Here is a 24,876-nt window from a genome sequence, read left to right as displayed (position 1 = left end):
CGGCTCGTTATCTGATAATGAATTTCAAAAATTGGCCAACATATTCTCAAAACAAATAAACTCAAAGTCTTAAGAGACATTAGACAACAAATAAAAACCTTATATAGGTCAAACTATACCTTTTTAAACAAACAATTGGATCTTTGGTTGGGGATACGAAGTCATTGGACTACAAAAATTATAACAAATGAAAGCAAAACATAAGATTTCCATAAAATTTTAGAAAAACAAGCGAAATTTTAGAAAAAAACTAGTCAGAGCCAGAACATAAACCTGAAAACAATTCTGAACCATGAACATAATTCTGAAAACTCAAAATATGGTCGTTAGGACTCATTCAACAATAGTTTCTGTCAATAATTGAGTGCTGAAACTTACATAAAAAACTGAAAAAACGGAAATTTTGAAAAAAAAACTGCGTCCCATTAAAATTTCAAAACCTGTTACCATAAGGATCCATGGTGAGAACAAGATCAGCCTTGGTATTGCTGTGCAGCTAAGAAAACACTTAACTGTTCAATTGGTTCCGAAGCAGATCAATTTTTAAACAATCCTCCCCTATCTTTAAAGATAAATTCAATAATACGAACGGAAAATTTTTTTTAGCAAAATTGACGAAAATTTGGTCAAAAAATGAAAAACGTGAACGAAAACAACGGAAAAACGTCTACTATACACCCAACTTCAAACCTCGATAATTGCTTATAAAAAGCGAAAATAAAAAAAAATGTTTGATTTCCAATTTCTACGCTGGACGGGCTTTCTAATGGTGCCGCTCACAACTCTCTACGATGATTGTATCGATCAGCCAAAATTGACTGAACTAAAAAGCCCATTTGAGTAAACAGTTCCCTCCCTCACCAAATCGGGGCGGAACAATAGCGTACAATTGATAATAATAACCCAGCCTATTCTCTAGGCTATTTTATTTCGCAAAATCAGTTCAGAAAACAATTTTTTTCCTGAATTTAGCATGGACAGTCGGTTTTTGAATCCTGTCTCTGCTCCTACAAAAATGATAATAAATTTGGCGATGCACAAACATGATACTTGAGAAAAGCCCGAAATTTGCAAAAATGCAGGGTTCCTAATATTAATTATAACAGTAATTAACTGTAAAAAACAGTAAATATCAGTGGAAAGATTTGACGACCTGTTAAACTAGTAATGCGAACGCATATTTTAATTGTTTTTGCTGGTTGTTTTTTTCAGCTTCTGTGAACTAATTTTATTTACAGGTGCTTCCCTAGACGAACTGGGACGGCTATCTGCAAAAGTCTTGCAAGATTCTTGCGAAAAACGTTTATCTGCTAAGATCTTGTAAGAGTCTTGCAAATAAGGGTTATCTGCTAAGACACAAGATTTCAACGGTCATCGGGTGATCTACAGACACTTACAAGAATCTTACCAGATAGACAATTTTTTCGAAAAGAGCCAAAAAAAAGAGCCAAAAAGAGCCAAAAAGAGCTGGTACCATTTTAGCAAACCTATAAAAAACCGAAATTGCTTTATAGGTATCTAATTGGTACAAATATTTACTGAGCTCACGCACCATTCTTGCTGAGACAATATTTTATGTGCTACATGTCGTTTAAGCCCCTTATAGGCGCTTTAAGTATGTGTTTGGCGGGTCATTTCAGAAAGCTTTTTTATAGCTATGTTGGTCTTGCAAGAGCGTTGGCTTGCTGTCAGGCACCTTTCTGGAGCGACGGATGCCTGGCAAGAGTCCTACACACTCGACGGTTATCTGGTAATAATATTACAAGAAGAACGGTTATCTGCTGAGAATCTTGCAAGATCAACGGTTATTTGTTAAGAGTCTTGTAAAAGCCCTTACAAGATGATGCATAATCATACAAGAGTCTTGCAAGAATCTTGCAAGATCTTAGCAGATAACCGTCCCAATTTGACTAAGGTTGCAATGTAGTGGACATCCAGATAAAAATATACAGTCTTGTTAATATGTTTAAAAAAACGCGCGCCAGGGGAGGCACAATTTATGACAACTAAGATCACAGAAGTTTGGATCATAAGTGAGGTAGGAATAAAGTTTTTTTGTAGAGCACATATTTAAAGCTTGAAAAGTTATGACTAGAGTGCGAGAGGATCATAGAAGTAAACCAGAAAGGTAGAACTGAATTGATGATTTTAAAGTTCTGCTTTTCTGGATTACCTTCAATGCTTCCCTCTCAGTCTAGAGCTTGCACTCTTTATGATCACAGAGTGAAAAGGCGAAACGATTGTTCAAAATCCTATAAAAGTTCTCAGACTATTGTAGCAAATAGTATTGCATACTTACAGGAGTACATTTGCAGTGAGGCATAATGAGAATATGAGACGGTGTTTGTCAAAGAGAGAGCGGGATACACTCAAGTACAGAGTGTATGTGAAGTGGTCAGAGAGATACCTCAACCTCTTCTCTAAGATCTTGCTCTTGTTGCTATCCGCTATCGACTGAACGAATAGAGCTGAAACAGAAACCCATACCTAATTTGTAAAGTAATTCAGTTCTGAATCAGAAAGTTTTCCACAAAATTATACGTATTGATTCCGAGTTGTTCATTTCTCATTTAGCTCTTGTGTCCTTTGAATACTGGCAAGGAACAGCTGTCCATTTATGAAATAACTGCATATTTATTTTAATTTGTTAACACTGAGGTACCTTCACTAATTGCTGTATATATAAACGTAAAATTATGGTCCGGTACACACTAAAAAAAGTTAAAGTAATTTTACCTTAAAAAACATCCTAACTCACCTTAACAGTTAAGGTAGATTTGCCTTTCCTTAACTCACCTTAACTAACCCTAACTTTACCTGAAATTTACCTGAAAAGTTAAGGCCTCACTACCTTAAAAAAACCTTAAATTTTACGCTAACTTCCCTTAAAATTACCTTAAATAATTACCTTAAAATTACCTTAAAAAATCCCTTAACTTTGCATTAACTAAGCCTGAAATTTACCTTAACATTAGGGTAAGTTAGGGTAAACAATTAAGGTAAGTTAGGGTAAAATATTAGGCCTCCTCATTTAATTTTTCGCATCCCAACGGTAGCTGAAACTGAAGCCAAGATAACAATTTCTAGAAACAAAAGAGACGATTACTTAGGAGCTTGAATATTACAACTTAATGAGGTCTCAATTCATATAAAGTCAAAATGACTCTGGAGTTGTTGTTCCGAGCCACTTTAGTGAGGAGGAACTATATGCTCAACTGTTTTTTGTTGTCAATTTTGGCTCGGCCGATCGATATATTCATATTGTGTAGTAGAGAGTTGTGAGTGGTATCAATAGAAAACCTATAAAGCGTATAATATAGAATAAAAACATTTATTTGAATTTTGTTTTTTTTGGCAAGGCTTTATTTGAATTTTGTTTTTTTTTGTCCAAATTTTAAAATTTTGTGAACATTAGAATGATACCCGTTGATTTTTGTTCTCAATTTTTCGCAAATTTTGCTAAAAGTTGTTCAATTGGGAACAATAGAGTTAATAGAGTTAATGGTTCTGCCAACAAATACAGAGAATGGTTGCTGACTTGCTTGATCCGACCATTTTAGCTCAACATTAGTTCAATTTTTCAAACTTCAGCCTTTTTTTATTAAGACGGAACCAAAAAGCGTTCGTTGATGACTCACTTTTTCTCCAATTTACCCTAAAAACAGACCGAAAGTTATCATTATCTAAAACGCATAATTTGTTTTCAATACATTGAACATTTTTGTTGCCAAATTATCTATTACGATTACATCTGGAACAATAACCTGTTACTATTGAACGCGCAGCAGTATTAGGACTAGTTAAAGAGTCATCGTGGGCTTTGACAATCAAAAATTGTTATGATTCTTTTGGTGCGATGATTTTTAACTATTTATAGCATTTTTAGTTTTTTAAATTTATATTACAGCATAGCAGTTTCCTATCATAGATCAATTACTGATAGCTCAACTTTACGCAAAATTGAGAAGCCCTGCTAATACATTATATTTCCAGTAAAATTTTCATGGTTTTCATGGCTTCCGAAAATGTGTTATCATTAACTTGAATTGAATTCTTCCGTTTTTCCCGTAATTAGTGTTTATTTTGCAGTCTCAGGACTGATTATCAAAAATGAAACATACAATTGACTTCCCTAAATGCTATAAAAGAATCTATTTGATGCTTTCAGTTCATACCTTACGGCTCTCAATATGTTTGTTTTTTTTTTAAATTTTTCTTTTGAAATTTGCCACTTATTTCTAAATTTTGTCAAACGTTTTGCTTACTCTCATTAAACATAAGCTCAATTTTCTAAATATCAAAAGTTTAATTTTTCTAGTGGTTTCAACACATCTGGAGACATTAAGGAACGTATTCAAAGATTTCGTTTGATAGCTAATGTTATCAATGACCTTGAAATGGATTGTTTTTGAAAACCAATTTTTGTTCTTCCTGTTGACAAATTGTATTCAATCTCATTAAAGACTTGTCCAATCCATTTTTTTGTTAAACAAACATTAATCTTTTCTGTTTTTATGTTGCAGCTGAAGGGTGTATGACTTTGAGACTGCGGTTTCCGATAATTGTTTGTGAAATTTTTAGTCCTGCGTGAATTGTTTGTTAATTTGTAGTCTTAAAAATGACAACTCTTAAAACTAAGTCAATTTGTTTTACTCAAAAATCAACAACAGTAGCCTTCCAATTGACATTTAATTGGCAAACTCTTGTTATATCCAAGAGGAATATATCCAAAAACAAAAACTGTGGTCATTCAATTTCTTGAGATAACTTGATGATTAACACTAGTGCAATTTACACTTTCTTTAGCTAGATCTTAAAAGATCTTCAAAGATTAATTTTTTTTGAGATGGGATTTTTATTGGATAAAAACTTGAACAGATTTTATGGCGTAAGATTAAGTAGGACGTAATCTTTATCGTATAACAAAGGCGGAATCGTTTCCGTCAAAGGCAGAATTTTTACCACGTAGGTTCCGGTAATTTTGTTATTTATGGTGAAAAACCTGACAAAGTGTCTTACAAAGTCTTAGTCAGACAATGCATTATTTGTGCTAGATCTGCTAAAATTTGGTAGATATTTTTCAGGTCGTAAACGGTATTAATCCCAGAATCCCTGGCGCTAGCAAGGGTCACAATTGTAATGTTTACCAATGAACCAGTGAAGACTGAAGTGGTACATGGGGTTGACATTGGGCAAGTCTTCAATTGCGAAGTAGAGGATGCTGGCATGTAATGAGATAGAATGATAGCCTTGTCTAGCTTCTTCAATTTTTGCTTGTGTCTCTTCTGCAGTCTAAAGACACATTCAGAAACAAAATTGTGAAAATTCAGACACAACCTTATACAAAATTTAGAAGCACTTTCAAAAACAAAATTTAGAAAATTTAGACATTCATAAACAAAATCAAAAACACATTGAGCTAGAAAGAAAAATGGTGCGGAAATATTTCTGACGATGACACTTTACCACGACAGAACTCTCTATCTCAATCACAATATAGTCATTGCAAGAGTGCGACAATTTACGGTATGACGAGTGTTAAGGACAAATTTGGAAGGATATAATAATTTAAAGAGTAGGCTCCAAATGGACAGCTTGTAAATGACCGATATTTTCTCAAAAATAGTTCGTTTTTATCAATTGAATATTCTATAATTTGCTCATAACTGAGCACGATTTTCTTTCTTTTTCGCAAGCAATCTGCAAGAGCTGATGCTGATTGCTTTTGAGCGTTATAATGTATTTTTGTTAATAAAATTACAATTTCAAAGTTTTCGCAAATAACCAATTGAAAAAATTATAAAAACTGATTTCTATTGGCCATTTACTTCCCAATAAGACGCAAGATGAAGTATTGTAAACAATAAGTTTTGTAAACAATAGACGCTTTAACAATAACTCTATTAATGGACTTTTTTTTAAAAAAATTTGACTGGAATTGATATTAGTCAATTTTGCATCGTAAAAACAATTGCCCATGAAATATAACCTGCTGCTTCTTCTGTATATCATTGGCCAATACTTTGGACGAGTCCAGAATCTGCACAGCAGTCTCATCTTCTAGAATGTTCCCTTTAGATGAGGAGAGCGTCTCCAGTATCTTGTCTTCGATCTCTTTCAATTGCTTCTTGTTGTCTGCACTCTGGATCAAGAGAGACTGTCTCGCATCCTCTAAGTCTGGTCTCTCTTTTGCAACTGTGATTCCCAACAGTTGGTCCTGAAAACAATTCAAGAAGTGGTCAAAAATCTACTGTATTAGAGCCGTGCTGAAGGCTTCACTGCTCACTGCTAAACTTTGAGAACGCACGAAGCAGTTTTAAATTTTTCAGAATTTATGCAGGAAGTTAAATCAACATAAAAGTTATAATACGGCAGTACTTATATTAGAGTTGTATCCACGTCATATGGTTCACACATAAACCACCACTTTATCAGTTGTCTTATTTCACAAACTTTGTTTTAAAAAGAAAGACTTAATTAGAATCATTCTTAGAATTAGGAAAAGTTGTTAACTTCTTTTAAAATTGAATTCCTCAGATTATTAATGTAAGCTGTTCAATTGATTGGATGCTTCTGATCAGGACGTTGACTGAACTATCTCTAATGACGTCACCGTAAATTCTTTTTTTGATTTCATACATAGATAATATTTGATTACCTATTTCCGTTTCAGTAACTTAAGGCCGAATGATTGCTGCATCTAGGGAATAAGTTCGGCTTTTGTTTGAGCTTTGCATGCCTGAAAAGAAATCATACAAACTATACATGACCTAGTATGACCTCTAATATTTTTCTATGATGGGTGACCCGGGTATGTTGTACCTGTAGACCAGAAGGGGTGATCATGAAATTGATGAGACACACACGGACACTGATCTGTGGCAGGTAGTGTGGATTCCTCAGCTTAGTTGTGATGTAGAATCGGAAGTCACTGTTGTACTCTATGATACTGTCTCCCAGTTTTGTACACTCAATGCCGCCTGAAAAAACGGGACGAGAAAAAAGAAGAGAAAAGATTTTGTTGCGAGTTACATTATTGAAAAAGATTTTTTTAATGAAATGAAACTGTGAGCTGGTACAATTCAATAGCACCAAGATTGAATAAATTATCTTTTTTTTCTGAACAAACAAGATGGAAGGTATAAGAATATGATAAATGAACAATAATTATTTTGACGTTTTAGTTTTCCTATTCTTGTTTACCCTAGTCTGGAGCTGAGGTCTATGAAAATACTTAACAACTCCAAGTGGGGAGGGGTAAATATTGGCTATAATTACATAGTCGAGGACACTAATAACGCCAAACCTAATTCTTTTCATAAGTCGAGCCAAAATATTTTCATAAACAATATCGAGTCTTTCCAAAAAATTCTTTCTGACTCGGGTTCCTTACCTCACCCTACCCAAACTGAACCTGGGATCTTTCCTACTGTACAACCACACCTTAAGCATGAAATTTGGAAATCGATATATAATAAATAACTACCCAAATTGAAGCCTAAAATGAGGACAATTTTCTTGTAGAGTCAAAGTTGAGGACAGTGATGTCGAGGACAATGAAGTAAAGCCAAAAACTTTTCACATGCAATATCTGTCACGCACAATCTTCTCATGCCTAATACGGCCGAGGACGCGCTCTGTTCATAAGTAGGGCTCCAGAATAGGGTAATGTGAAGATTTCATGCTTACTTTCGGTACTGTAAAATTGTAACCAATGAGCTCGAATCATAGCGATTGATAGTTTAGACATAAAAATTTTTGAGGCTGACTGAGATTTAGGCAATCTATGTTGAAACGTCATATTAGCTGGGAGCATGTGATAACCGCCGGAAACAAACGAAACTATAGATAGCAAAACACGCAATCAAGCTGATTAAGCTCAGTAATGCGTGGAACGAGAAACGAGAGAGAAAGAATTTAGTTTAGAACTGTTTAAACCAGATCTCGTAGACGTACACAGTATTCTACTAATGACTAATGATTTGCCATCTGCTGTATGAGAGTTGGTGGAACCCTGGTGCACACTGTTAACATATGCATTAGTATCATAAAGACTGGAATAAAAAAACTGTCGTCATTGAAATGTTATTAAGAACTTTATTATCAAAATTGCTACAAAGGGCTCCAGCCTTCTATTTCTATTACATTTGCCAATTAATTAAAATTACCCTAGCTCCCGTGATGCTGAACTAGAGAGGGAAAAGTAAATACTAATCAACCGATGCGGACGGACTAAAGATAGCGAATTACAGATCTATTTGAATTTTATAATTAATATTGAAAAGAAACACACTTCCATTTGCGCAGAGCTTGTTCTAACGTAGAAGCTGTTGATACTTGCTAACATTCATTCTAAAAGCAAGTTATTCAAAACAACGATATTTGGGACTAAAAATTTTTACACCACGCAATTTTGCGAAGCCGATATCTCGGTACTATACTGAAAAAACACAGCAACCTAAGGGAGCCCTCAGCCCTTTGCATACCAGTTTTGTCAGTCTTAACAGCTGGGTAGCTGTTAACATTTATGAGGGGAAAAATGAAAGATTCGGGGTATTTTCTGCAACCGGTCACTTTGTGCTTTTAGGAACACACCCTAGCCTAGTGCGTATAAAGGCCCTGAGCCAACGCCTGATTAGGCAGAAAACGAACTGTACCCACTAAACCGTCCAATGTAAACAAAAACCAGAAAACTCATTTTGTTTGCTTATTTATTAATCTGGCCCCAAAATTTCGGCTACCTTCACATTTACTAAGAAAGTATCGGCATTCAGCACGCCACGATATTACAGAATTAGTATACTTAACAATAACAAAACAACCGAACGAAATAGAGAAAGATGAAATCCAAGTGCCGTAAGGATGGTTGTTTTGTTTGAGAAAACAATTTATTTAATTGGCTCAGTATAAAAATGGCTTACAACGCAGAAACTGCAAAACGTGAGCGAATTTATAACTGATTGTTTGGCATAGTTTGCCGGTATTGAAGAACGAGAGGTTCTTCGAATCATTATCAGCATCGCAATGAGTGGAATGTAACTTTGTTGGTTTTGCCCTAGCGATTGAGCGCGAGGCTCTGAATAGTTGCTGTTATAGAGTTAGAGTTATTTGGTAGAGTTTGCCTGATAGATCCAGCGTCAAGCCCGGGGTTATTGTTGTTGCTTGACTAGCTTCCTCAGTCGTTTATTAGCTGAGGCATAGTTCCAGCTATATTAGTTACGCTTAAGTAGTAGCGGAAATTGCTATGTTTTGTTAGTTGATTTGGAAATAACTTAGTTAGTTATTTTTTGTACCAATCTTGCACGTGCTTGAGTTAGATTCAGTAAAAATTATTGTGAGTTTGTTTTTTTGATAGAGCATGTTACCTGATGCGTATTGAATTGTTGTGTATATTAGACTTTAATTTAATTGTTTCATCATCAACACTTGTTAACAGCCAAGAGCACAGTACGATAATTAAAACGCTAAGAAGAAGACGAACCACCTAATTAAATCTTTGGAATTGTGAGATCTGGGCGCGATTATTTTTTGCTGATAAGCTGCCTAACCAAAATTCAGAATCTTACAGGCCCAACAAAACTCAACACAATCGGGTTTTCACAGCTTATCTTTTTATCTTCTATTTTGATTGTTGAATCAAACTTTTGGCAAATTGGTGATATTTAGACGTGCCCATATGGTTATTATGTTCAAAAATTTCAATTTTTCTTGAAAAAAAATGGGTCTTATCTCAAGATGACAGCAATGATTGGTAAGTCTTGCTAAAAACTTTAGGGAATTGTTTCGATGCTTTGGTTCAAGTACTGGGTAAGTTAGAATTTTCATATCACTTAAATTTAGGAATAACCCCAGCAAATGTATGATTGAGGTAGATATATATTGTGTTCATGCTTATTTTCAAGGGCAAAAAACTTTGACAAACGCAAAAAGTTAATAAAGAAAAAGCTTAGTTGTCTTACTATGTTTGAATGTGATTTTGCTGAGCAGGAAGTCAAACGAAGCGTCCAGGGTCTCTTCAATATTTTCCAGCAGAACTGGAACTCCATTTCTAACAGCAGTTTCCAATTTGAGTACGAAGTCGGAGTCGTTCAGTTTGAGCACAACCAGTTTGTTCTCTGCTTCCAGACTTCGAATCCAGGTGTTGGCTTGTGATTGAGGGTCTATCATCAAGGGCCTGCGAACGGACATTTTTACGATGAGATGTTGTCCGAGGCAGGTAAACATGAAAATTGCTGTGATCAAAGCATACTTGAAGAAAATTTAATAATCAGGTCACAGCAATTAATTTATTGAACATAAACGACCAATTTGGCTACATATGACAAGCTTTTTTTGCACAAAACCCTATGACAGTGAGGTGTAAAAAAACTTTCTGCAAAGTGGTGAAAAAAAGGAGACTCCTACCATCTGCGTGTGTTTGTGACTATGACCCCATTCTGGACTGAAAAGTTGTCACTTGGAAGTCCATGGATGTTCCAAGACCTGATTGTGATCGGGTTGCCCAGGGCACTCTTCAGGTCAAAGTTAGTCGAACAAGGAATACCGTATCCTCTAAAATTATCCAGTTCAAAATAACAATATTGCCTCTACACAAAAAATGCTGTTTCCTTGATCTACATTTTACTTAATCCAAACTAACTCAACTGTTTACACTCAACTGATTATGTCTTCCAAAAAGTCATATAAATGACAAAATGCCAGGAACAGCTAATAATTTCATACCAAGATTAGGACGGATGAGTTCATTTCTTGAAGCAGCAAAAAATAAGTAATTATTTGGTTTTTAAAACTTTTTCGTAGCTGAAGCTTATCAACAGTTGAGCAGGATCTGGAATCATCGGGGAGGCGGTGCGATCTCAAAATGATGAAGAGGCCTATCTGATGAAAAAGCAGGCGTTTTAGCAAGTTTTTGCAGATTTGGGGCATACAAATTTAACGTAATAATTTCATACCAAAAATTTGAAAAATAAATACCCATACTGACGCAGGAATACCACTCAAGCTCTATACTACAGCAAAGATCCAAGTTACATACTGCCAATCTGCGTGATCTGGAGGTTTTCTCAATTTTTCATCCTTATCTTATTTTGGTTATTTTGGTAATTAATAATAGTAAATTGTTTCCAGAGTATTGATTAGAAAAAAAGAAACTTGCTCTTTTACATTTAGAAGTTAATATCGAAATTCATTTATGCATTTAATACTCCAGGAGAACACTTTTAGGCCAAGGTTGGCCTGTTTTCAAGTGTCTCTAGCGAAAGAGATCGTAAACATCAAAGATTATATGTAAAGATTATGAAAATTTTACTAGCTACATGAAAAAAAAAACTGTTGGAAGCTTGGAGTTTAGTACTCGGTTTGTTCTTACATTTTAAACCAAGATAGCAACTCATCGTTGTCAATAATATATAAGTCCAAAAACTTGTGACAAAAGTCCTTTACTTGCCGCTTTGAGAGATCAAAAATAAAGTTGTCAAAATTGGGAAAAAAGTTTAGCAGGCAATTAACCATTTTACGAATTTTTGGTTGCACAAGTTGTCGAACTTGTTCTTAAATAAACACAATTTGCGAAAACTGTTTCGCGCATTTGATATTTTGAGAAGCTCTTCCCTTGAGATACAGTTTTTAAAACTGGGATTTCACATTATTTTCGTATTATTTTTATTGCCATTTTGAGTATTTCATACAGGTGGAGCTCTGAATTATTAGTTTTTATTAAAAAAAGATCCCATTGACGCTTATTTTGAAGAAATGGTTTAAGTGTCTTTGTTGGTCTTATTAATTTTAGCAACTTGACAGACTTTTTTTGTTTTCATTCCCTTCTGTTTTTAAAACTTTCTGTCGGTGTGTCGTGTTTTTTTTTGACATTCTCACGCTTGTCTAATACATCTGAGTCAGGTCTGTGATTCTTGAATTCCTTTGGACTATGTATCCGGTTTGTTCTTTCTATGATTTGTCATTTCTCAAACTTTTGTTACAATTTGAGTCCTTGTGCTTTGTTCAAATCAGCTTCCTCCGATTGAATGTATGCTTGGAATGCGAGAAACATTATGATGCGATGTTACCAGTAGCACAATCGTTTGGATAATGTTCGTTATATATTTCATTTTCTGCTGTTTCTTTTCAACAAAATCAAAAATTGGCTGATAATTTAAACAGCAATGGCATTGAAAATTAACGAACAGTACTTCAATTTAAAATAAAAATACGCATGATGACGCAAATTTTTCTTTGTCTAAGCTCTGGAAAATAATAACTAATTTCAGGCGCTTTTCTCCACAAGGCATCAGGATTGATATTGATTACATAAATTGTTATTTTTAGATCTGACGTTATCATTTAGATAAAATTTTGACTGTGTGCAGGCAAGATTGTCAATTAAGCAAAATTATCGTTATTTTAACACAAGATAAAAAATTACCAAAACCAAAATTAAGCACTGTCTTTTAAAAAGATGAACATTTGTGTGAAATTGCCATGTGCTAAAGCGCATAAATTATAATTGAGCACCAGTTGCTTGTATTGAACATTCTGTCTAATGACCGAAAGGCAGTCAATGACAATTTGTATTAAGGATTAGCACATTAGCCGGTTTACAGCCAAATGTAGCAAAGGTTAGACGTGATTGTCGCAAAATATGGATAAAAGAGATACACAGATGAGTTGCTGAAGTTATTGACGACACTTACAAAACCACCACGAAAACCTTCATCAAATAAGTAAAGCTGTTTGCTTTATTCTATTCCACAGAATCATTTTTAAGGGAACTTCAATAGAAAAATGAAATTGTTCGACCTTAAACTAATTTTGATGGAAGCTAGTTTTTAAAATGCAAGAGTTATTTGGTCGATTGAAGTAAGTCACGCCTGATCTTAATAAAATCACGCTATTAATTTAAAAACTCTTGTTACTAGAGAGAGAGAGAGTGGAAAAGGACGCCCGTAAAGCCGTTAAGGAAATCAAGAATCCAATGAATAAATTTGATTACTTTTTAGTTGTTGCTCGTGAACAAAAAGTGAGACAAAAATCAGCATCACACGATGAATAAAAAAAGGAAGCAAATCCTTATCATTTCAAGGACTCGTCACTGACCAAATAGGAACTATACTTCAAATTAACTATGAAATTTGAAGAAAACCGTTCAAAGAAAATACAATCATGAAACTTGAAGAAACAGTAAGAAGAGGAGTCGGATTGTCGCACATGAACAAAAAACACTATCGAGGAAGCAACTTTTCTCCAACAAACATTTTCCTATTCTACTTTAAAACAAAAGTGAACAATTTCGTGTCCTGACCAAAATCGGCGCTCAAATTTGACTACAAAAATCATCAAAATGTGTCGACAGATCTTAGAAAAAAATAGCGCCCCAATAAATTCAAACCCTTTTAATTGTAAAAACCACAAGTACCACAATATAGATCAGCTTGCAGCTATAAAAATTAATAAAGTCAAGTCGAAATTTGTTATAAGCATATCGTGAGTTTCGTTTTCTGTCGGTCTTCGTTTTCTGCTATTCTGCTATTCAAATACAGTCAATTTCCACTCAACATAAGGGAATCAACCAACAGTGCAGGGGGAAAATTTGGGTGAAATAATAGTGCTTGGCATATTTGGGTTGAGCATTAGTTGAGTTCGGAAAATTGATTGGAGAAAAAGTTGACAGAAGCAAACAGACGCACCAGTTTCGTACGCCATTTGCGCTTAAAATGGGCATGTCAAATATAGGCTACGTGACTGATTAATTAACTGAGAAAAGCTAGCATTCGTTGAGAACTGCATAGCCGCTTGAGTTGTAATTCAGAACTTAGATCTTTTTTAACCAGTCAAAGTCTGAACTTCATAAGTCACATCAACTTGATGACTGGCATTAAGTTGGGATAGAGTAGCATAGTGCATACCTGCATTCCAATTGCCAATTATCAATGCTCTCTTGTCTGAGTGAAGATGGGAAGGGTCCCAGATAGCTTATGATTCCTGCCGATAGGAGAATGTCACCAGGAAGGTTCATGAATGTGCCCTGGTACCCCTTCGCTGCTTTGGTCCATCTGCGAGAAAAAGAACTTTCAATAAAAATTATAATCATATACGGGGCTTCCTGATGCCTACTATCGTCTTCCGTTACAGAGCAAAAAAATAAAAAAAATAATCCAAGATTGAGTTCTCAAATTTACTATCAGTGTTTATCTCTATTATTGATTTCGGAGCGCAAGTAAAATGCGATTCAGAACAGCCAAAAACCTTAATTCCTGATAGATTTATATTGCTGTTTCCAGAATTGTTCTCAATAAATGTAAACATAGCTATGAAGTTCTTGGATTTTTTGGAGTACTCTGATAGATGCATTCAAATTAGCTATCGATTACTATACTTCTTTTCATCACTCTAATTAGTTCATATAACGCGATGAAGCCATTTTTCAAACTAATATCCCCGATTCATAAAATGTTTGTAGCCCATGTGCTTTTATTCATTGATTAGGTCATCAAATATCGTATTTTGCAGGCACCTGTCCTTTTCTCCTCCGAGACCAGAGATGAGCTTGTCTGCTCTGCTGAGTTTCTTGGCGCAGAGGTCAACCTCAGTCTGAAGAGATATCTTTCTCTCTTCTGTCATCTTCAGCTGATCTTGCAGCGCAGTCAACTTGTCCTGTACTAGTCTGCAATTCAAAACCAAACATATGACCAGTTAGATAGAGAACAAAGTTTTTGGAATGTATACACAATGTCAACTTAGAAAAAGAGACATTAGATTATTTATTTGTGATCATATTTAAACTATCTACGGTACGCTTGTCATATGTAAAATATTACGAGCAGTTTTTGATGTAGCTTTTGCGTTATCACGCAAAACAACCCAATTTTTGCGGGCTCTATTTAGAAATTTTTTCTTGTCTGCTCTCAAACAGTTTCTGAATTGCATGCAGATAATATTGCATACTTGAGTTCATTTCGCTTGGCGTTGAGAGATGACAAACAAGCGGCCAGATCCCCTTCAGCCTGGGCCAGTTTCATCTTCTTAGGAGCCACCAACTTCGAAATGCGTTCGTACATCTCTATAGCCATCACCTGCACCAATTCAAAAATGAGGAATGATAGTAGTCAGTGTTTTCATCTTAGTTTAGCTATGACAGTTTAAAAGACCTTTTTATGAGGATCAGAAATGCACACAAATCCATTTCTATAAAAAAATTTCAGCGAAAAGAACGTGATAAAAAACGTTGAAATGCCTTATTGATGTTGCGTCCAAAAATGAGGCGAGTAAATTTCGTACAACCGTCACTTCAAAAATTTTTAGAAGAATTTTTAAAAGAAAAGTCTCCAATGAAACATTGTTTAATATTGGTTCATAATATTGAAGAAAAAGCTGTTGTTCTTGATTAATTTTCAACTCAATATTTTGTATAGTACCCATCTACATAGTCCTTGTGCAGCTGAAGATGACTTGGCCACCACATCAGGTGCGAAGTCGGGATTGGTCATGTACTCCTTCCTGATCCTGTCCATGGTGGTTGCATTCACATTGTCCTTGTCAAATGTCTTCAAACTTGTCAAGAAATTCAAGTCTCCCAGTAGCTTCTTAGAGGGACCCCAGTAACTGTTGACCTTTGCAGTACCACCATCAGGGTCATTGACCTAAACAAGGTCATCTAGTGACAGGATGCATCTTGACGCATACCCAAAAAAAAGGTTCTGTAGGATCCCACAAAAGCTGTTAAACTTTACTGAAATACAACTCCACGCGTATTTCATGAATTAAGATTTTGAATCCTACTGACTATAACATTGCAATGTTATAGTCAGTAGGATTCAAAATCTTAGGATTTGAATAATATTGCGCATTTAGCTTACTGGGATTTAATTATTTCTACCACTTAAAGACATTCAATAGAATAAAAGAGGGAAAGAGGGAGAACCGAGATAGAAAGGTAAGAATAACGTTTTTTTTTGGGGGGGGGGGGGTTAAGGGAGGGGTTGCTTTTTAAAATGCTGTACAGCGAAAATTTGTCTGCGCCATTGAATCATAAGCACATATTTGCTTTGGGAGCCCCTAATGTGCGCGGTCCTCATGTAGATTTAAATTACACACCGGGAGGCCATTAACGACAGAGAACGGCCATTTCATTAGGAGTTGATCACAAAGCTCGACGGTGCGGTTACGCATACAAACTCCAGAATCGCCAAGAAAAAAAGTATTGCAAGGAGTTATTTGGATGAGTATAAGATTTGGTAGTGTTCTTTTCTTATGAAAGCATAGAATTTGAGTACGTAATTGCGTTTATGTTACATTGTGATTTCCCCATATCAGTTCAGCTTTGCTTGGCTTCCATTTTATTAGCAAATACTTTTTCATCGGCATAAAGATCAGGCACGAGGAATAATTTAAATAGTGAGAGAGCGAGAGGGATACAAATGGTTTTTCAGCAAAAAACTGGGTAATCACGTATGCTATAGGAAGATTAAAAACACAGCGACATTTGTTTGGGCCCTTAGTAAGGTCGAACGGAATCAATTGTTTCAAGAGCAGAAACTGGGTTAAAAATTTCAAGTTCAGAATGGCCCGCATTAACATTATGGTCATCAAACTGATTCAGTAATGCACGTCTTACATTAAAAAAATTGAACAAAAAAATTCCGAGTCAAGTAATTGCAGCTGAAACAGTTTCTTAGCACTATATAATATGATTTTTACAAAAAAAAAACGCAGACCAACAAAGTTTTACGAAAGAAAAAACATAACAATTTGGGGTTTTGATAATTTAAATTATTACAGACTAGCGCCCCTACCAAATTGGAACGGACCATTTGGTGCATCATTTTCCACATATTGTATCTTAAAACATGTAAAGTTGGCTTAAAATGTGAATTATGGCAGCAAAAAACTAGTTTGAAAATTCCTTTAAATTAACTCGAAACTAAATTTCAAGAAAAAGCCAATTTGGATGTTTTCTGGAAAATGGTGACAAAACTTGGCCCTCAGAATCCACACTTCAAAACTACAAAAATATACAGGTTGCGCTTTTCAATTTCAGCACGCTAAGACCCTTAAAACGCACAAATAAGCAAGTAACTAGTGTTCGTTAAGTAGTCACTCATCCCACTTCAAAGACGTTTTGAAATCAACAAATGGAGCCGATGGTAATTGAATAATCAAATTACATAGTGCACAGTTGTACAAAATACATTATTATTTGAAATTTTGCATATTATGCATCTGATTATATTATATACATTCATTTAAGAGAACGAAAATAGGAAAATTATTTAGAGATAAAGTATCTATATTGTAAATAATACCTCATCATCAAAGTTTTAAATGAAAGAGGTTCATTGGTAATGTTTACTCAAAAATGCTCCAACAATTTCAAATTTTTTTCTGAAGCAACTCAAAAAGAACAACTTGTAAAGCTGAAAAAATAAATCAGTACAGGCTAAAGTACACATGGCGTTCATGTAGCCATGTAGCAAAGAATGAACAGTTGCTTTAATAATTTCTGAAAATCTCTCTATGAAAGAAATCAGTAATTATTAATTTCTAAAAAGTTGTTTATAGAGAAAAGGATCAGTAATTATAACATTCAGAGAAATCATTTTGCATTAAAAGTTATCCATAATTATTGTTGTCTGAAAAAAATTCCTCTATTTGATGAGTGATCATTAATTATTTAATAACTCTCCTGAGCTATTTAAACTCAAATTCCAACAAACTTGTTTTTTTTTTAAAAATGGTCCATCCGCAACCTGTGTTTGCAAAAGTTTCCCGTAAGTAAAAAAAACCGGAAAAGAACGTTATACAAACATCTCATGCTCCTTTTTCGTCTGTTTATTTGTTGAAAAATCCAACCATATTGAGATAAAATACCGTAGATAAATTGGCCAAATATTGAAAAGAATTGAGCAACCTGTGTTTGCAAAAGTTTCCAATATTTGACCACGGAACTGAGATACAAGCTTTGTATCTTATTTTGGATCTATTCTGTTGCCCCCCCCCCCAGCTTAGTGAGCATAAATCTTTTATGACCCCCAGAAGCACGTGTTATTTCCTTACATAGCAACGTGTCATATAACATCATATAATCTGTAAATTTGTAAATGGGGGTCAAAAAAATCACTGGGGGTCGAAATAGGATATGTCTCCTATTTTTTTTGCAGGCTATGAAAAACTTTCCCGCTAGATTTAGGTGCCTCTTTTTCGCACTTAACGTAACCCTTTGTGTGCCTAAAAGTGTGCCTCCTGCACGTGTGCCTTATTTTTGGCGCGCTTTTGAGCATGTAAAAGTGGTTCAAAACTTTTTTATTAATATCAATTAAAATCATAATACAAACAGCGACTTTGCTGCTGTGATTAAAGTGGTTTTGAACTTAAAAAAATATCTTATAGGTCATAGATTCATAGGTTTACCAAAATATTTCATTTGTTTTCATTTGTAAGAAAAATTTTTCTGTATTAACTTTTTAACTCCTCCCATTCGTCCATTTTCAATCAATAGAGTGGTTTTTTGTAAGAAATCAGTGGTTTAGACTTTTATTTAGCAAGTAAAAATTTTTTAATTTAGCTGTTTTAATCTGTTTTGCGTTTATTGAAAGGTGTCTATTGACATGTGTACTTTAAGATAACACAGAGGAAATTTTTTGGTAAAATATCACATATGAAATCATCACTGATCTTTCTTGTTTATATAAATTAATGAGTGAATTCAATTGAATTCAGCAAATAAATTTATTCAACTGAACTGATTCCTTATTCTTGTCCTGCGTCTATTTACAGGCGCCTTTTGACAGGTGTCTATTAAGAGTTGTCCATTGACAGGTGTCTAATGATTGTTTATTGATACTTAGAATATTTACGCTATTTACAACAAAATCTTGATGAGTACATTATTGAAAAAGTCAGCTGAATAAACTTCGTAATCTGATTAAATTGTGAAAATTTTCACAGCTAACATAAAAACAATTATTTTATTATCCGAAAATCGATTTTCGGATTTTGGTGACAATTACATCTAACTTTGAAGATGGCGTAGTGCCGCTTTATCAAAATTAACGCCAAAGTGTAATTCAATTTACCAGAAACAAGCTCATGTTCTTAATTGTGTAAAATGTTGACAAATTTTGTCTCCAGATTTTACAGTCTTAAACTTTAGTTTTCCACAAAATACAAAATGTGGGAAAAGATGACACAATTTGTCAGCATATTCCACAAAAAGCCATTTTGTGGAACTTTTGTTAATCAAGTTCAAGTTCCATTTGGTAGGTGCGTTAGTCTGTAGGAAATGTGCGTAATCTCATTTTATATGATCAATATATCCAACAAGAATGCTGTGCAAGTATTTCAATTTTTCATAAGGTTTTCGAAACCCTCTGTTAAAAATGAGATTTTATGTCGTTAGTAAAAGTTGAAAGCACTTTTATCGATTGAACAAAAACTGAGATAAAATAATTTATCATAGATTTTTTAACACGTTGTTCTGGCACTATGTAAAATTCCCTATTTCTGAACATTGTTTCACATAACGTATAATGTGTGGCATTCTAGGATATCTTGCTACCTTTTCTGGAGGGATATCTTTCAGCACACAAATGGCTTCCATGACTAGTTTCACCCCCAGGGGAGGACTCTTCATGCTCTTCAGAATAGTGATGTCAGATGGCTTCAGAATGTCAAGACACCTTGTCGCTTCTTCCAGGGCCGGAATAGCTTCGGCTGAAACATTAGCGCTTATCAAATTTTCCACTCTACACACGAACAACTTAACGAATTTGAGATATAAAAAGATAAAAAAAAGATAAAGTTAATCTTGAGAGTCTTGCAGGACATAAAGCTAATCTTGTACGAAGACGTTATTCTTGTAAGATCTTATAGGATCTTGCAAGATCTTACAAATTTTGTATCGACTCGTGAAAATAAGTTTTGGGAATCCAGTTACCAAAGGTATTTGTCATCAGATACTAGAAAAATCATTAGTTAGCCCTAAAAAACAGCTATCCAGCTATCCCAGAGTCTTTCTTAAGATACCAGTAAGATTGGTTTGGGTTTACTTTTTATGATTCCTAGAAACAACTTATGATACATACCAAGATCAGCCTCGCACTCTGATTTTAGGTCCTGTGCTGCCTCTGCATACTCATTCGCAATCGCCTCCTCTCTCGTCACCATTTCTCGCTTATTTTGCACTCTTTTGCTCTCCTAAATTAACATTAATAATACTTAAAATTTCATCTGAGTATATCAAACAGGTCATCCAAGAAAAACATGAAACAGCTAACTATAGTTGGCAACGCGATATCAAACTTTATCCGTCAAAGCCCCGCTGATTGAAGAATTTGAGATACAGCGAGCCCAATTTGCAGGAAAATAGATACTGCTTGCACGACACTTGAATGATTTCTAATTGATTTTAGTTTTCTACACTTGCCTTCATTGTAACTTCAGCCATTTTAGTAGCCTCTTTCGTTGTCTCCATCAGTTTTGGTTGCAGCTCCTAAACGAAAAGAAAGAGTTTGAAATTGAAACAATATGATACAGTAATAAGCTTCGGCACGCGTCCATTGATGAAAATTTCAACGCGTCCATTGATTAAAATTGTAGAAAATTTGAAAACTTAATTATCGACGATGCCATCATCAGGCACGTATTTGAATATAAACAAACCGTTCTATATAAGCGGGCTGAACAGCAGTAGAGACCAGTTTTCGAAAAATGACTGATTTAAAGAGTTCGCAATCTGAAATTGTCCTGCCAAATAGTATCCTAATAAGTAATTTTGCCGTTTCTCTGTTTTTCATTTTAAACAACCAAATATTTGTCTGAAGGTGTGAAAAGAAATTTAAAGATTTCATTAATTAATATCAGCTATTTTTCTGTATAACAACAAATAACGGATGACTTAATTTTGAAATTGAGGAAACAGTCTGTCCTAATTTATGTTAAATTTAGCAAAACATGATAAAACGTAGCTTCTTTTCAAAAAGATTTAATAATTATTCCCCGGAAAACACAAGTAAGAGAAAAAATCTGAAAAAAGAGCATTTGCTAATATTGTTACGTTTCGAAACAAAGCACTAAGCGCACCGATATTAAGTTGATATATTCCGCTGGAAGCAGAAATTTGTGCAAAAGAGCATTTTTCAGAGATCCTTCTAAAAGTTATTAATTAACTGATATAAATAAGGATTCCAATCATTATTCACAAACATCTGGTGCAAATTGTTTATTAGCTATAGCGAAATATGTTTGTATTTTTTCACGTCGCAATTCTACTGGTGAGCTGGAAAACAGGGGTTGTAAACTCGATTGGTCAGAGATAGGACCAAAAAACAATGATTACAGTTCTCTATGGATGCAGGATTCTACCTTTTTTAACGGTTCTGTCCTAAAACATCATTGATTAGAAAACGTGATTTTCAATTACTGTTGAAAAACATACAAAAAAAACAAAGGTTTCAACTTTTTGGCGGAACTTCATAAGTTAAATTCGATTTTCTTGTGCAAGATAAGAGAACTATATTGACCATTTTATGCCTTAAATTAGGTTTTCGTATATCAATATCCAGTCTTCCTGCTTTTGAAGAATGCTTTTTCAGTGAATAGTTTACTTAGAGACTAGTAAGGCGTAAAGCTCTAAGAAAGACGCTCAGCAATTTACAGCTCTCCTGGTTTTACACTTTTATCCTTTAAAGGAAAAAAGTTGAAAGCATCAGAAGGAAAAATGATCAGGCACAAAATTGCATAAAAGAACACAGGACTCAAATAATTGCTAAACTTTGTGTGAGAGCAAATGAAAAAAAGTGCAATACTTACTTGTAACAATTTTTAGTTTTCCAAATGTAATTGCTCAACTGTTTTTCGGTCAACCATTTCAACCTATGGTTAAGAATACGGGTTTCTGGGACTCAACTGAAGCACTAAACCAAAATTTTAAGTAATATTTGAGTAGCATTAGCTATTTCAATCTTTGTGCGCAGTTTGTTTTTATCATCCAGGACTCTCCCACTGGTTCTCCAGACCAACCCAAATGCAATGGCTCTCAAATAAATTTGCATTTAACAAGAAGGTAATAAACTCGTTGCTTATCAACCGTAAAAGCTCATAAGATGTAAATTCTATAAACTTTTTAACCAAAAAAAAACTTATATTTCGTTGTTTCAAGATTTTTGAGTTTTCAATTCGCCAACAGCGATGAAGCGAGTCGCATGATTCAAAACTGTGTCAGCACTATGTGATATATCGAGAAGTAGCGAACTTAGCAACTTAAGTTTAAACTTCGATATATAAAGAAAACTTTCTTACCTGATGTTTGGTGAAGTGAAATTGAATAATGGCTTCTCATTTGAACCGAATTGTCGATTCAAATTTGTTCATACCACAAATTTATCAATGTACATAAACCATAAATTTGTGAGATAGATTCGGCCTTCCCACCACCAAGATCGATCAGCAACCAACTCTCCCACCCTCCCAGTAGATAGCAATGACATGTTCTCAGGTAGGGAGAACAATGTGTTAAGTGCAAAAAACTGCACTAGTACTTGCCATATACGGCAAGGGGAAAAACTTGTTCACAACTAAGTTGTAAATTAACACATATCAGTTTATCTATATCTAGACGGATCTGTAAATCTTCATACTGATACGGATTATAAAAACCTGTGAAATTTTGTACATTTGGGCCATTTCGAATTCAATTATTAAAATAATAAAATTCTTGTCACCCGTGCTCGAGACCACGATAATGGTGTCCAGACCACCAAACGACCGAAAAACCTTGGATCTGCAGAATGCTGAATCCTGTACTGCGTGGATCATGTCTTTTGTGGCGAAATGTCGCGCAGAGCAGAAAGAAGATAAAGTCAACAACGACGATACGATCGTGGACCTACAGGTAACAAATCTCTTTCTTAGTATATGCGGCCAGGACGCACTTCTTAAACTTAGGAGCCTTATGAGCCCTAAAAAATTGTTAGACACCCCTTTTAAAGAGATCAGACTAGCTATTCAAAACTATATTTCACCTAAGGAGAGAGTAGTAACGGCAGAAAGGGCTAAATTTCTGTCCGTTGTCCAAGGCGTTGGAGAACCTGACGACGATTTTCTAGCGCGCCTCAGAGAAGAAGCACGTTATTGTGACTTCGAAAAACGTAAAACAGTAACCAACCCTGAGGAAGAGTTGGTGAAAATAAAATTTATCTCAGGTTTGAGAGACCCTGAGGCCAAATTAGGACTATTAGACGGCATTAAAACTAAGCCAACGATGTCTCTGGCTGAAATGTCGGAAAGCTTATAGTTCAGAAGTCAAGCAATGGTTTTTGCGAATTCCTCAACAGGTAATAGACCATTTGTAATAAAAGAAGAAGTGGGATACAACTTCAAAAAGACCTTCAGAAAACCTAGTGAAAAGTTCACTGGTAATAAAGGGAATGGTAACTTGTGTAATAGAAGTGGAAGTAAGCCACACAGCAGCACGCCGTGTCCGGCCTTGAACAAGAAACCTAACACCTGTGAAAAGGTGGGGCACTTTTCAAAAATGTGCAGAAGTAAAACCAAGCCTAAGTCAGGTAAGTCTGACCAGCACAACAACTTCTGCGAGGAAGAGGGTAAGTTGCCTGGTCAAACATCATCCGAAATGGAGATGGGAATATACTATACACGGGAAAACGTGTTTAACATGTCGGTGACATGGGAGTACATTACAGTAAAAGACCATAAAATAAAAATGCAAGTTGATACCGGTGCTGATAGCACCGTGATATCATCCTTAATATGGACTGAGCTTGATAAACCTCAGTTAAATGGGAAAGTCAGACGTCTTGAGGCCTATGATGGTCATCAACTGACGCTTCTGGGATCACTAACATGTGATGTTGAGTGGAACGGAAGCAAGTATAGGCAACAACAACTAGCAGTTGTGCAATCCGACAAAAAATTTGGGCTACTTGGGAGAGACAAACTACCCCAAGAAGGCATCAATGCAGTGAGTGATGAAAGACTACATGCAGTCAAAGGATACAAAGCGCATGTGAAACTCATACCGAGATCACAGCCAATGTTATGCAAAGCCAGAAAGATACCTCTACCTCTCCAAGACAGGGCCAAAGAGAAGCTTGAGACAATGGTACGACAGGGCATCCTGGAGCCAGTACAACCTGGTGGGGTCACAAATGCATCACCAGTAGTGTGGCAACGGAAGAAAAATGGAGCTCTGAGACTATGCGTGGACCTCAAAGTTCACATCAATGGCAAAGTTATGGACGAGGACTATCTAATCCCAGACATGGAGACCATTTTTCATAATCTCCATGGGGCCTCTTACTTTGGAAAAATTGAATTATCAGATGCATATTATCAAATTGAGCTTGACGAGGAGGCAAAAGAAATATGCACAATCAACACATCGCAAGGATTGTTCAAGATGTGCAGGCTTCCTCGGGGCCTAAAGAACTCTTCATCAATCTTCCAGAATTGCATTGAGTCAACTCTCAAAGGAATCAAGGGTGTGGTCATATTTCAAGAAGACGTTCTGGTATATGGAACAACAAAAGATCAATACCAGAAACAAATGCTTGCAGTCAAGAGTCAGCTACGTGAAAAAAATTTCATCATGAATGAGAAGAAATCCAACTCAAAACCAGTTTCAAGCGTAAGTTTTCTTGGTTACTCTGTTTCCAAAGAAGGAATAGCACCCGATCCTAAACATGTTGAGAAAATCAAAAATGCAAAGCCGCCATAAAATATGAAACAACTCGAGTCCTTCGTCGGCTAAGCAAATTTTTATGGTCGAATGATACCAGATTTTGCAACCAAAATGCTACCCCTAAATGAAATTCGAAAAGAAGAATTCAGATGAGACACGGAAGAGCAAAATGCTTTTGAAAACAT

General features: G+C 35.2%; 1 protein-coding gene across 3 annotated transcripts in view; it reads right to left on the bottom strand.

Moving 5' to 3' along the window:
• The window catches only part of LOC142337634 (dynein axonemal heavy chain 7-like), a 291,470-nt gene that overhangs the window by 125,207 nt on the left and 141,387 nt on the right, over positions 1-24,876 (bottom strand). For all 3 annotated transcript variants that reach the window (XM_075387009.1, XM_075387011.1, XM_075387012.1), the window contains exons 43-55: positions 20,417-20,482; positions 20,076-20,187; positions 19,550-19,704; positions 15,411-15,635; positions 14,941-15,068; positions 14,510-14,659; positions 13,902-14,048; positions 10,405-10,551; positions 9,960-10,174; positions 6,823-6,980; positions 5,990-6,217; positions 5,148-5,292; positions 2,300-2,468 (exon numbers count right to left, since the gene is read on the bottom strand). In XM_075387009.1, coding sequence (XP_075243124.1) covers positions 2,300-2,468; positions 5,148-5,292; positions 5,990-6,217; positions 6,823-6,980; positions 9,960-10,174; positions 10,405-10,551; positions 13,902-14,048; positions 14,510-14,659; positions 14,941-15,068; positions 15,411-15,635; positions 19,550-19,704; positions 20,076-20,187; positions 20,417-20,482 — 2,045 coding nt within the window. The remainder of the gene's footprint in view (positions 1-2,299; positions 2,469-5,147; positions 5,293-5,989; positions 6,218-6,822; positions 6,981-9,959; positions 10,175-10,404; positions 10,552-13,901; positions 14,049-14,509; positions 14,660-14,940; positions 15,069-15,410; positions 15,636-19,549; positions 19,705-20,075; positions 20,188-20,416; positions 20,483-24,876) is intronic.

This window comes from Convolutriloba macropyga, chromosome 4 (genome assembly GCF_964194025.1).
Source record: "Convolutriloba macropyga chromosome 4, txConMacr16.3, whole genome shotgun sequence".
Taxonomy (NCBI): Eukaryota; Metazoa; Xenacoelomorpha; order Acoela; family Convolutidae; genus Convolutriloba; species Convolutriloba macropyga.
This window is presented reverse-complemented; position numbering and strand designations above follow the sequence as displayed.